Genomic DNA, 12527 nt, shown 5'->3' with positions numbered 1-12527 from the left:
CGGGGCTGGCTGTGGCGGGCAGGGCAGGGCAGGGGCTGCGGTGGGCACTGGACCTGCGCCCGGCCCTCGGTATAAATATCCTGGCCTGCCGGCGGCGGTGTTTACTCGGCCCCAGCCCGGGGTGGCGGCAGCCGGCAGGTCCTGGGGGCGGGGGTGACCAGGCCACAGCACAGACACTTCCTTCTGGCCAGACAGGCCGCAACCTCGCTGCCCTTTCCCGCCCCCTCTCTGGGTGGGTAGGGGCGATCCCTCATTCTGGGTTCCCGGGGCCACCAGCGAACATCTGACCTGGATGGCCCCTCTGGGCTTCCCAGGGTCTGGGAGCCAGAGAAGAGGGGAGAGACCGAGATGGGGCGAGGGGGGCGGGCCAAGAGACAGCAAGGAGAGGGATAGGAAAAAATGAGGGAGAAGAGGAGCATGAGTGACAGCGGGAGGGGAGGCCCTGACAAAGAAAGGCAGGGGGAAATGGGGTTACGAGACAGTAACGGAAGCTCCAGCCTGGGATGGAGGGAATGACAGGGAGGGAAAGGAGAGGAGGCAGAGGCCTTGGAAGAACGAGGGGGAAGAGAGAAGGGCCTGAGAGGGGAGACAGTGACAGAGATGCAGAGACAGAATGAAAGGATGACAGGGGGGGGCGGAGCGGGGGCAAAGGAGAGAGCGGGAGAAAGGCCGGTGCAGGCAGGCAGCAGAGGAGGGGTCAGTGTCAGCTCCGGCAGGATGCAGGGAGATGTCAGACGTGGGGGCCGGGGGTGGCAGCCAGGGCCAGGACAGACAGGAGACATGGGGGTGGGGGCCGGATGTGCACAGAGGGGCTCTCCCCAGACCGGGCCCTCCCGCCCTGGGCCCTGACTCAGCCTCTCCGCCCACCACAACCGACCTGGGAGCGTGGAGCAGGACACTCGGGCAACTCCAGGTCTCAGCAGCTCAGAGGCCGTGACCCAGGGGGTGTCTCTCTGACCGGTCCCACCTCCCTCAGCTACAGACGCTCCCGTCTCCACCATCTGACTAACCCTAATTCTGACTCAACTGCTGTTGCCTCTCATTTTTAAAAATTATATAACAAACTTATGTACGGCAAAGTGTAAATTTGATGCTGAAATGATTGGCGAAAAATATAAGGGCTGATTCCTGTATGATGCATGAGCGCTCCCAAGCTGAGGCCACAGGCACAGGAAGCTCTGAGCGTCGCTGGCTGGATTGTCTTGGGCTCCTCTGGAGGGCAGATTAGCAGTACCGATTCCACGCTGCACACAGGCTCCACTCAGTGATGGTTCAGTGATTCAAGTACTGACTTCTCCATCAAGGTGGTTTAGTCATGCCTGCGTGGAGGATGGTGCCTGGCACATGGGGAGGGCAGCCAAAGCGTTAGCTGCTGTCACCCTCAACAGCTAACTTCTCCCATCTTCCCACATCTGTGCGTCTGCCTGCTCTGGGGGCCTGAGGCAGAGTGGTCTCTAGGACTTGAGGTTCTAGACGTGCATCTCCACCTCTGATGACCATGCGGCCCGGAGTTGGTGTCCCTTGACCCGACTATGAAATAGACCTGAGTCCCAAGTTCACAGGGACGTTTGGAGGATTCAGCACAGTGTCAGGCATCTCCATCGGGCCTGGCACAGGATAAAACTTCTCAGAAACCGGAACTTTCCTTTTTTAATAGCCTCATTTAATAGCCTGGACATCCCTTGGCCCCTGTCCAGTTCTCACTTTCTGTGTCTGGCTCTAATTCTGGTTGACCCAGAGGGCAGAGCTGAGGCCTGGGGTCAAGAGCCAAGGCCCCAGGCCTTGGGGTCTACCGTCACTCTGGGCCACATGCCCAAGGAGGTGGCTTGGAGGGGCCTTCAGACTTGGCCATGGAAACAAGCCACCACTCTGGCGCAGAGCACTGAGAGGTCCCCTGACCCCTGGCCGTACCTTTCCCCAGCAGCCGGCCCTTCTCCATGTGTCTACTGGGGGAGCACAAGCTGGGTGTGGGGGCATGGGAAGGCGGGACGCCTGGGTTCCCACAGGCCGGTGGCTGAGTCACCAGGCGGCCATCTGGCTCCCATTAGCCTGGGGCGGCAGGGGGCTCTGGGGCGGGCCCTGTGGCTGGCTGGGGGCAGAGACTAAGGGCCGGCTGTGTGTGTGGGATGACTCAGGACCCATGATAACAGCCTGTGCGTATTTGGGGAGTGTAAACAGGAGAGGGAGAAGGAGGTGGAGGAAGTGAAGGAAAGGAAAATTGTGGCTGGGCAGAAGGGGGCTGTGGAGCTGGAAGGGGAGTCCCCACTCCTTGCACGCCTCCCCAACACATAAGATGGCAGGCCCGTGATCCCCAGTGCTGCCCCTTCCCACCCCTCCCAGGCCTGGGTCCTGAGGGAGAGGTGACAGCTGCAGCCACCCCTGGGGTCTCCCCACTCCCTGCAGTGAGGCCGCACTACTCAGCAGTCAGATGACATTGAAACTCAGAAATAAAGGCTGAGAGACAGACAGAGAGAGGCCGAGAGACGGAAAAAACCAGCAGGAAGAACCACAGGCCCATAAGGCTGAAGGAGAGAAGGGAACATAACAGAAGCAAGAACTAGAAACGAAGAACAGACAGGTGGAGGATGACAGAGGCAGGCACCAGGAGGGGAGACAGAGCTGCTCTGGGGCCCAGGGGTTAGCACTGACAGCTCAAAACGGACCCTGAATTGGGCACTGGTGTCAACCTGGCTGGCTCTAGCTACGAAGGGCCCCACTGGCCTTGGCTAAGGGGAAGACATTCACCTTGGGCCCTGTCATGGGGACAGAGGCCAAGGCACGACAGAAGGGGAGAAACAGGCACAGAGGAAAAAGTGAGGTGGAGAGAGAAACAGACAGAAGACAGAAAGGCAGGGGAAAAAAGAGAGAGGAGCCCAGAGGGATAGCAAGAAAGAGAGGGAGGCAGGGTCGGGAAGGACAGTCCAAGATGGCACAGGACCCCGTGAGGCTGGTTGTGTGGGTGGCTACACTGGGATCCCTGCAAAAAGTCACTGAGCCAGCATGTGATCAGCTGCTTTGTTTGGGTCGGGGCAGGGCGGGGGGCAGGGCCATCAGTCCCCGTCCAGCTCTGGGCTAGGTGCGTCCTCAGGCTCCTCTTCGTCGAAGTACCTCTCCTCCTCATCCCGGGCCACAATGTCCAGGTTGTCGAAATCAGGATTGTCGTCCACGGTGCTGCAGGGGGAGGGGGCTGTCAGGGGTGGGCTCAGCCGGGGGGCTCCAGGCCCCTCCTCCCTGCTCTTCACCCTTTGGAAGAGCTGGGACATGGCTGGGGCCCCCTGAGGCCAAAGGCCCTATGGGCCCTATGCTGGCAGCTGTAAGTCCCAGCTAACCCTGGGAAGGGGTTGTTGGGTCTCTTCAGAGCTTCAGACAAAAGGCAACATTTTCCAAATGAGATTTTACATAAAAGCTTGTTTTCTCTGGAAAAGCTGGAAGATGCGATGTAACATGCAGGCCCACGTTCCCAAGGCAGTGGTCTCAACCCGGCAGACTGCCCCCAGGGGACATTTGGTGATAACTGGAGACATCTGGTTGTCAAAACTGGAGGGCGGCTACGGCACCCAGTGGGTGGAGGCCAGGGACACTACTCAGCATCCCGCTGCCGCAGGACCACGGCCACACAGGAACTACCCACCCGAGACCCAGTGCCGAGGCCCAGAAACCCTGCTCTAAGGCGACAAGGGATCCTAAACAGGAGCCAGCTCCACTCCCCACCCTGCCCTGGCCCGTCATGCTCACTTCTGTGCAGGAGGCCCTTTGCAGGCTGCCTGCCCCTCTGATGAGACCTCCTACTGCTTAGCCCTCCTGCCAGCAACGCTCCTCCCCAGGTATTTATGTTGCTTACCCCTCACTTCCTGCAGGTCTCTGCTCAAATGTCACCTGCTGGGAGTCTCTCCTGGCTGCCCCGCTCTGCTCCCCCTTCCAGGGCTTCATTTTTCTTCCTGGTCCACCGCCACTAGATGGCAGACGCTCCCCTGTCTTCCTCACCACAGTGGGAGGGACCCCCTTCAGGGCAGGGAACCCCCTCCTGGGTTTTGCTCCCTGCTTCATTCCCACAGTTTGGACACAGATGAAGGACCCTTCGGCCCTGCGGCCCAGCAGCGCCCTCTGGAGAAGGGACTGCAGTCCGCACCATTCCCCATTCCACAAGCCAGGCCCGATTTCCTCGTGGGCTGTCGATGGCAGTGGTGCCCTTGAGGGCTTCCCGATGGCCCAGGCACCCTGCTCACTGCTCTGTGGGCGCTCAGGCTGAGGGGCTCGCCCCAGCTGGAAGTGGATCAGCCAGGCTTGGCTCCAATGCCAGAGGATTCCAGATCGGGCCAGCCATGTTGTCACGGGGCAGTGGCAGTCACGACCCCCGTTCTGCTGATGTGCTCCAAGCATCTGCTTGTTCACGTGGCATCAGGGCTGGGTTTGAAACCCGGGCCCTCTGCTGCCACACTGGTGTTCAGGACCACAAGGCAAGACTGCCTCAGTTGACAAAACCATTTATCTTTGACTTTGATACTTTACTCTCCTGTGTCTTTCTCCCTAATGGCAAAATCTTTTTCAAAGCAGGTGCCCATGTGTGTCGTCCCTGGGGTTATGCTGGAGAAATTAGCCACCAGCACTGCAGGGGCACCCGCAAGCCCCTCCCAGCCATGCATTAGCCCTGCCCAGGGATTACTTCCTGTAGCATGAGGAGGTCTGGATCCTGGGGGATACTTGGGAGGCCAGGCCACCCCCACTTGCCCGAGTAGAAATGTTTCAATGTTTTAACAATATTAAGCTGTCAGCCCTGTTCATTTCCTCCTTGCAGATGAGGGGACTGAGGCTCTGAAATGGACAAAGCTAATCCAAGGTCGCACACTGATTTTGGGTTGATCTGAAACCCCAAGGCCCATGACCTGGAACTGTTCCGGGGCCTTCTAGCACTATGAAGGGCGGCCCTCCCTGGAGGTACTTGGCATGCAGCTAAGGGCTGGGGGTGCTGGGCTGGTGGAGGAGGAGGGAGGGCATGGGAGCACCTGTAGTCAAAATCCCCGTCCTTGCCATCCAGGAAGCGTTGGTGCATCCGGCTGGTGAACTCTTCCCGCAGGATCAGCCTCTCTTCAGAGTCGGGAACCCAGGTCTCCGAGTCTTTGCCAGGGCTCTGATCTGTAAGGGGTGACACCCACAGTGGGTGGGGGGGTGAGAGGTACCCTCAGGCAGGCGCTGAACACAGTCCACAGACAGCTGCTTCCTTTGTGCTGGATGGCACTGGGAACATAGCAATGACCAAGATGGCCCCGTCCCTGTCCTCCTGGAGGACACGTGACACCAAACACGTGACAATACTGTGCTCTGGGGGCTGCAGAATGGAGCCAGGACCGGACATCTGAAGGGTGGTGAAGAGAAGGCATTGAGCAACCGGCATGAGCAAAGGCAGAGGGACCGGCATGAGCAAAGGCCAGGAGGCGAGGACTGCTTGGTGCCTCTGAGGGCTGTGGACGCGGCTGCTGGAGAGGCTGGGACGGGCTAGGGCACACGGCACTGGGGCCAGGCGGGGGATGGACTCAGTGTCTGCTCTTGCAGGTGGGGCCCAGCCTGGTGCCACGCAATGGGACACACGCAGGCCCAGGGCTGGGGTGTGGAGACACTGAGGCCTCCTGCTGCCGGCCCTCACCTTCCTTATCACTGTCTTCCTCTTCCTCCTCCTCCTCCAGACAGGCCTCCTCCTCCTCCTGCTGCTGGAGCAGCCGCTGCTGCAGCTCCCGCTCCTGGTAGGACTGGAGCAGCAGGTCGGAGAGCGAGCAGGCGGGAGTGCCGGGGGAGCCGGGTTTGGCTGGCTGGTGGGCTGGAGTGCGGGCACTGAGCTCCTCCTGTGTCAGGTACTGCCCGATGTACTGCTCGTACAGCAGCGGGGCCCGGAATCGCATCTGCTCGTCGCTGAAGTACTCGCCCCCTGCACAGAGGAGACAGGGTGGGCGTGGGGTCAGGGGCCTGTGCGGGAGGCCAAGGGCTGCGTGTAGGGTGAGTGTGTCTGAACACACGTGTCCGTGTGTGAGATCATGCTCATAGGAAGACACGAATGCACGTGTGCGTGCGTGCAGACACATTCAAACCTGCAGGAAACGATGCACAGATGCCTGAGGTCATGGGGCCACCAGTACTCACACATGCATCTGAGCATGTGTGTGTGACCAGGCCTGGATGCTCATGTGTCTAAGCGTGCACAGTCAGGCCCGTGTACATCCTGGCCGTGAGGCACAACTGGGCCTGGGCAGGGTTCACAAGCTCCTGTGTACTGGCGTGTGTGCTCGGCCACACAGGGACACACTCTCCCATGTGTCAGCACACGGCCACGGGCACCTGCGTGTCTGGAGTTGCAGCATGTTGCAGGCAGGTGTACTGCGCAGTCTGTGGGCTGTGTACGCCTGTCTGCTGAGCCCCAGTCCGCTGTCGGTGCTGTTGGTGCACACACCGAGAGAGCCCTGCACTGCTGGCAAGTGCGTGTACATCTGCGTGGAGCTGGCATGTGTGTGCTCGGGATCACGTAAGGCAGGGCCTCTGCCCAGATATGGCATTTCCAGTGGTCTTCCAGACCCCAGATCTCACCTCCCCCTAGTGTTCTTCCCTACAGCCACCCCTCGGGTGAGCCTGGCTCCCCAAACCCCCAAATCTGGGTCCTTTGCATCTCTTCTGGCTGCCTGTTCCTTCCGGACAGGCTCTGTCTCTCAGATGACAGTTAAACTGGCCCCGGCCCCTCCCACCGGTTAGTGCTAGCACCACCTTCAGAGCATGGGCTGGAATGTGCCCGGAAGCCTGGCCTCTGGAGCCCCAGCCTGTGACAGTCCGTCCTGCCCTCCATCTTGCCTTCTCTCTTACCCCCAACTCTGTTTCACCCTCTGCTCCCATCTCTCTGTCTCTCCTGCTTTCTCAGTTTGTCACCCAACCCCCCTCATTCACCCTCCCTCCTGCCTTCATTTTGCTCCTGTCATTGTGTCCCATTCTTTCCGTTTCCCTCTCTCTAAGCCTGTGCCTTCTCCCTAACCAGAAACTTAACTCACTCTCTGCTTCGTTTGCTCTCATCTTTTAACTTTAGTTCTAAGAGTCTTTGGTCATTAAGACACTTGTCATTACGCCACACTCAAGAAAGTATTGATGTTTTCCTTCATGCTTTTCCCATGTGTCTTGTTCAAGAGGGCCTCTGCGTCCCCAGGGTCAACACCGTGCCCTAGGTTTCGGGCAATGCCTGTGTCTGCTGTGAAAGAGGGATCTAGTTTTCCCAAGGGATAACCAGTTATCACAGTGCTGGGTACCATGTCCTCAGCCCATCGATCTGCAATGGCATTTCTATCATCTCCCTAATTTCTGACCTTCCCGTTGCCTTTCCCATTCTCTACCCATCTTGCCCTGTCACTTCACACTTCTGTCTCAGCACTTATCTTCCAGGATCTCTGTGTTTCTGCTCTTGAATCCTTGATTCCCACCACCCCTCCCCCCAGCCCATCGCTCCGCACCTTGGATGAGCTCACGCAGGGCAGCGTAGCGCCGGTTACGCAGGCGTGTGCGCAGGGTGCGGGGCCGGGCAGCGCCCTGCCGGGCCACCTCAGCACAGTAGAAGTCTGCACGGTGGTCACCACGCAAGTGGCCAAAGCAGGCCAGGTGCTCCTCACGGAGGCTGGTGCGAAAGCGCTCCAGGAACACCAGCGGCTTCTCATGGTACAGCAGGCCCAGGATGGCCACCTTCTCCTGCTCGGTCAGGTCGGGCTCACCCTGCTGCTGGCTGCACACCGGCAGGCGACTGGCAGCCACAGCCCGCAGCATAGCGCTCACGGCCTCGGTCTCCTTGGCCCCAGGGGGGTCGTTGTCCAGGGCCTGTGGCACTCTCTCTGCTGCTTCCACCTTGCCCAGGGGTCTGGTTGGGACCGGCGTCCAGTTCAGCTCTCCCCAGTGCCCAGGACGGGGCTCTGCGCAGAGAGTGGGGAGAAGGCAGATTTGTTAATCCAGCGATGGGAGTGGGGAAGAGGGAGTGGGTGGAGGGGCCGGATGCTCAATTCCTCACTCGCTTCCCATTTATCGCGCACCTACTATATTCTGGGCACTACGCACGGCCCTAGAGATAACACAGTCAGCAAGAAGCTGACATTTTAGTGGGGACACAGACAATTAAAACCATAATTACTGAAAATAGGGTGTGTTAGGAAGCATACAGTGTGTTAGGTAGTTCCAAGAGCTATGCAGAAAAGTAAAGAGGGAAGGAAGAGGGGATGGGGGGAGGGTCTGCAATTTTAAGACAGAGAAGGCCTTGCCAAAAAAGTGACATTTCGGTAGAGACCTGATGTGATGAGGGACTGAGCCATGAGATTTCTGGGGAAAGAGTTCCAGGCGGAGAGAGCAGCCAATACAAAGGTCCTGAGGCAAGAGTGTACTTGGGTCTTTACCACCTCATTTATTGATTCCCTCAATTTCCTACCTTTTCATTTGTTCACTAAATCATGATTACATTCACTCACTTGTTCACTACTCACTCCTTCATTCTCTGCTCCTCATTTACAATTCATCCAACCACTCTTCAACAACTCTAAACCTGAGCCTGACATTGCTGAGAAACCACACGAGGAATCCAATCCAGCTCCTCCTCTCAGGGAGCACCCAGCTGATGGGGTCGGCAGGCAAGATCAAAGAAAATGCAGGCGCTGCAAACAGGAAAGCTGAGCGCTAGACAAACCTTGGTGAGAGGTGCCTCTCAAAAGTGGTGGGAACTAGAGCCAAGCTGCAGCAAACAAGACAGAAAGTACAGACAACTCCTTTAGGTAGCTTGGCTGGGATGGGGAAGAGCAAGGGGGTGATGGTTACAGGTGCATGGCTTTCAGGGGGGCGGTTTCATCGCTGGCAAGAGAAGACTGAGATGGGCAGTCGCTGTGGAGGGGATAAAAGAGGTGGTGGTTAGAAAGACGCTCAGGAGGCCATGTAGACAGGCCACAGGGCTGAAGGGCTGGGAGGTGAGGAGGACAGGGCAGCCAATTAAGATCCTGGGCTCTGACCAGGGGACTGGTCAAACTGAGGCAGAGACATGGATGAGGAGCAGGTTTGGGGGAAGATGCTGAGGTCAGTTCGGAGCATGGAAGGTATGTGCCCAGGGGACACCCAAGGGAGGCACCTAAGAGACCACTGGTACATGGGACTAGAGACTTCTCAGGAAAGAAGTGCAAGGCTGGGGACAGAGTTGTGGGGGTCATCAGAGCCAAGACAACAACTAGAGTTGAAGGACATGAGAGGTTATAGGGAGGGCAGGGGTGTGTGTGTGCAGAGAAGAGGGATGAGAAGAGAAGAGGGGCTAGGAAAGAGCCCTAACTGGAAGGGGAGAAGATATGCCTGTGAAAGGGTAAAAAAAGGCCCCTTAAAAGATAGCCACGCCTTATGTCCTGGAACCTACGAGTCTCATCTTATATAGCCAACAACAACAAAAGAGTCTTTGTAAATGTGATTAAGTTCAGGATCTTGAGACAGGGAGATTATCTTGCATTATCCGGGTGGGTCCTAAATACCATCACACTGTCCTATAAAAGAGAGCCCAAGATTTGACACACACAGAAGAGATGACAAGCAGAGATCGGAGTGATGTGGCCACGATCCGGGGAATGCCAGGAGCCTCCGGAGGTGGAAGAGGCAAGGACTGGGTTTTTCCCTAGAGCCTCTGAGGAGAGTCCTCCACAGTCCTGCTGACACCTAGGTTTCAGCCTTCTGGCCTCAAGAACGTGAGAGAATAAATTTCTGTTGTTTTAAGCCACCCAGTTTGTGGTAATTTGCTACAGCAGCCCTCGGAAATGAACAGAGAGGATAAGCAGGAGGAGCCTGAGACTAAGGAAATCAGAAAGGGGTGTTACCGAAACCAAGGGAAAACCTTCAAGGACGGAGGGCTCCATACCATTCAATGGGTGACTCAGTTTAACTACACCGGGAGGTCATTTCTAGGAGACCCTAATCAGAGCAGTTTCTGAAGGTAAAAGTCAGACTACAATGGGTGGGAGGTGAGAAAATGGAGACATGTATGAATGACTCTTTGGAGAAAACAGACGGTTTCTGGAAGGCAGCACGGGATCAAGGAATACATTTTTTTTTAGGTTAAAATATTTTTATTATGGAAAACTTCAAACATGCACAAAAGTAGAGAGTACAATCCCCCCTCCCCAATATATCCATCCAGCTTCAACAATGACCAGTTCTCCCAACCACACACCTCACCCTACATGAGATTACTCTGAAGCAGTGGGAGGGAATTTTAGGATGAGCAAAACAAAAGCATTTAAGATACTGATGGGAAGGCATCAGTATGAATAGAGATTGAAAATGCAAAGGAAAGAAACGGGGGAGCACAGAAATGGATTAAGGACCCTGAGGAAGCAGATGGGACTGTGAATTTTGGGCGAAGGGGAGAGTCAGTTTGACAAAAAGGAGGTAGGTAACTTGAGAAGCGGAGTTGGCTGGGACAATGGGAGAGTTAGCCCAGGGTAGGGGCGAGGTTTATGTTAACCTTCTCAGGCTGGCCTGGTAAGGAACTGGGTTAGCCTGGGACACGGAAAAGGCTGGCCTGGAACTTGGAAGAGGTTAATTTAGGGGGAAGGGAGGGGGTGAAGGAGGTTAACCTGGACAAAGTGGTGATGGGGACAGGCAAGGCCGAGCACAGGTGTCCTCCTTTAAAGAGTTCTCCTCCGCGCTCCTGGGGAATCATTTCCCAGTGACACCGCAGTCCCACCCTCCCGCCACCTCCGCGTGGCCAGGACCTCACCTTCATTGGGCTCCCTCACAGCCGCCGCGGTCGCCACGGCCTCCATCCAGATTTCCTACCACTTGTTAACTGGCGCGGCAGGACCCGCACACTAAACCCGGCCACCGGCTTCTTAGCAGCCACTTCCGGCTGAGCACATTCTCGATGCTCCGCCCGGTGCTCCACCGCGCCCAGAACCGAAGTTCCGGGCCGAAGGCGGACCTCCCCATGCGCATGCGTGCCTCCTCGGGCCCCGCCCTCCGGAGCCAGGAAGGAAAAGGGGGCCAGGGTCAGAGAGGCCCTTCCGTCCCCCGCCCATCTGAACTGCTGCGAGTTGGGAATATCAGGAGGGATCTGAACCATTGTTCAACTTGTTCACTGCTGTGACTCCAGAGTCCAGCATGATTGATTTTAGGATGGATGGTTGAATGAGGCACCCTCCAGGGACTTAAAGGGTTTGTGCTCTAGTGTAGACCCCCGTCTATCCCCTTATTTCTTCACCCCTTCAAAGAATATTTGCTTAGCCTTGCCTCTTGCTTCTGTCATCACACCCAGTCCCTGGCTCATGAGATGGGTGGTGAGGACCTGGAGAATCTGCAGATGTGGAGGGAGAAAACCGTGGCCCTGCTTTGCCCCAAGGTGATGGGTAGGGACTAGGGTGTTACCAGGAGTAGACATGACGTCATCAGTGACCACCCCGAGTGCCCAGAGCTCTGATGGACCGAGGGGGCTAAAGGAACTGCCACTACAGCCCGGAGGGTCAGAGAAGGCTTCTTTTGGGAGGAGGGGATGCCCAATTCATCCTTAAGGATGAATTAGGATAAGGGTCGCGGGCACAGGGAGGTGTGAGGCGAAGACCCAGAGGGGAGGGCAGGCATGGATAGTTCTGGTTACTGCAAGGACTCAGTGTATGGTCAAGGAATAGAAAGAATTTTAACTTAAAGGTCATAATTGGGCTGTAGAGGATTTGAGAACCTCATAAATTTTGTGCAAACTCCATGTATATGTGGATTTGGTTCATGGCGTTTATAGAGTCTACAAGGGACTTAATGACTCCCCCAGAACAAACAACTGATCTTAAGTTCAAAGGAGGAGCAGCAGGGGCTGGCCAGGTGGCGCAGGCGGTTGGAGCTCCGTGCTCCTAACTCTGAAGGCTCCCGGTTTGATTCCCACATGGGCCAGTGGGCTCTCAACCACAAGGTTGCCGGTTTGACTCTTTTGAGTCCCGCAAGGGATGGTGGGCTGTGCCCCCTGCAACTAAGACTGAACACAGCACCTTGAGCTGAGCTGCCGCTGAGCTCCCAGATGGCCCAGTTGGTTGGAGCACATCCTCAACCACATGGTTGCCAGTTCAACTCCCGCAAGGGATGGTGGGCTGTGCCCCCTACAACTAGCAACTGGCAACTGGACCTGGAGCTGAGCTGTGCCCTCCGCAACTAAGACTGAAAGGACAACTTGAAGTTGAATGGCACCCTCCACAACTAAGATTGAAGGGACAACCTGACTTGGAAAAAAGTCCTGGAAGTACACACTGTTCCCCAATAAAGTCCTGTTCCCCTTGCCCAATATAATCTTTAAAAAAAAAAAAAAAGAGCAGCAAAAGATGAAGCTAGCTAGTTAAATCATCTGGGACCTGGCATTGGCTGCCCCCATAGGCGTGTGAAGTAGCCTGTGGGGATATGGCAGGTGGTATCAGGATAAGGGACTGGAGATAAGGGAGATCTGTGAGGAGGCTGATGCAGTAATCTAGCGTGGCCAAGAGCAGTTTGTATTCACAGGATAAGGGATCTGGAGGAAA

General features: G+C 56.5%; 1 protein-coding gene across 2 annotated transcripts; it reads right to left on the bottom strand.

Moving 5' to 3' along the window:
* Window positions 1–3001: 3001 nt before the first annotated feature.
* CCDC97 (coiled-coil domain containing 97) lies at window positions 3002–11889 on the bottom strand. 2 transcript variants are annotated; one of them, XM_033128746.1, is made up of 5 exons: window positions 10751–11889; window positions 7479–7928; window positions 5642–5920; window positions 5004–5133; window positions 3002–3171 (listed from the first exon to the last, which is right to left on the bottom strand). In XM_033128746.1, the coding sequence occupies exons 1-5, from the start codon at window positions 10794–10796 to the stop codon at window positions 3051–3053; spliced, it is 1026 nt and encodes a 341-aa protein (XP_032984637.1). In that variant the 5' UTR covers window positions 10797–11889; the 3' UTR covers window positions 3002–3050. The 2 variants fall into 2 exon arrangements, with proteins under 2 accessions (XP_032984637.1, XP_032984639.1); XM_033128748.1 differs by lacking the exon at window positions 10751–11889 and adding an exon at window positions 8690–8821.
* Between the last annotated feature and the right edge of the window lie 638 nt (window positions 11890–12527).

The sequence above is a fragment of the Rhinolophus ferrumequinum genome, chromosome 15 (assembly GCF_004115265.2).
Source record: "Rhinolophus ferrumequinum isolate MPI-CBG mRhiFer1 chromosome 15, mRhiFer1_v1.p, whole genome shotgun sequence".
Classification (NCBI taxonomy): Eukaryota; Metazoa; Chordata; class Mammalia; order Chiroptera; family Rhinolophidae; genus Rhinolophus; species Rhinolophus ferrumequinum.
This window is presented reverse-complemented; position numbering and strand designations above follow the sequence as displayed.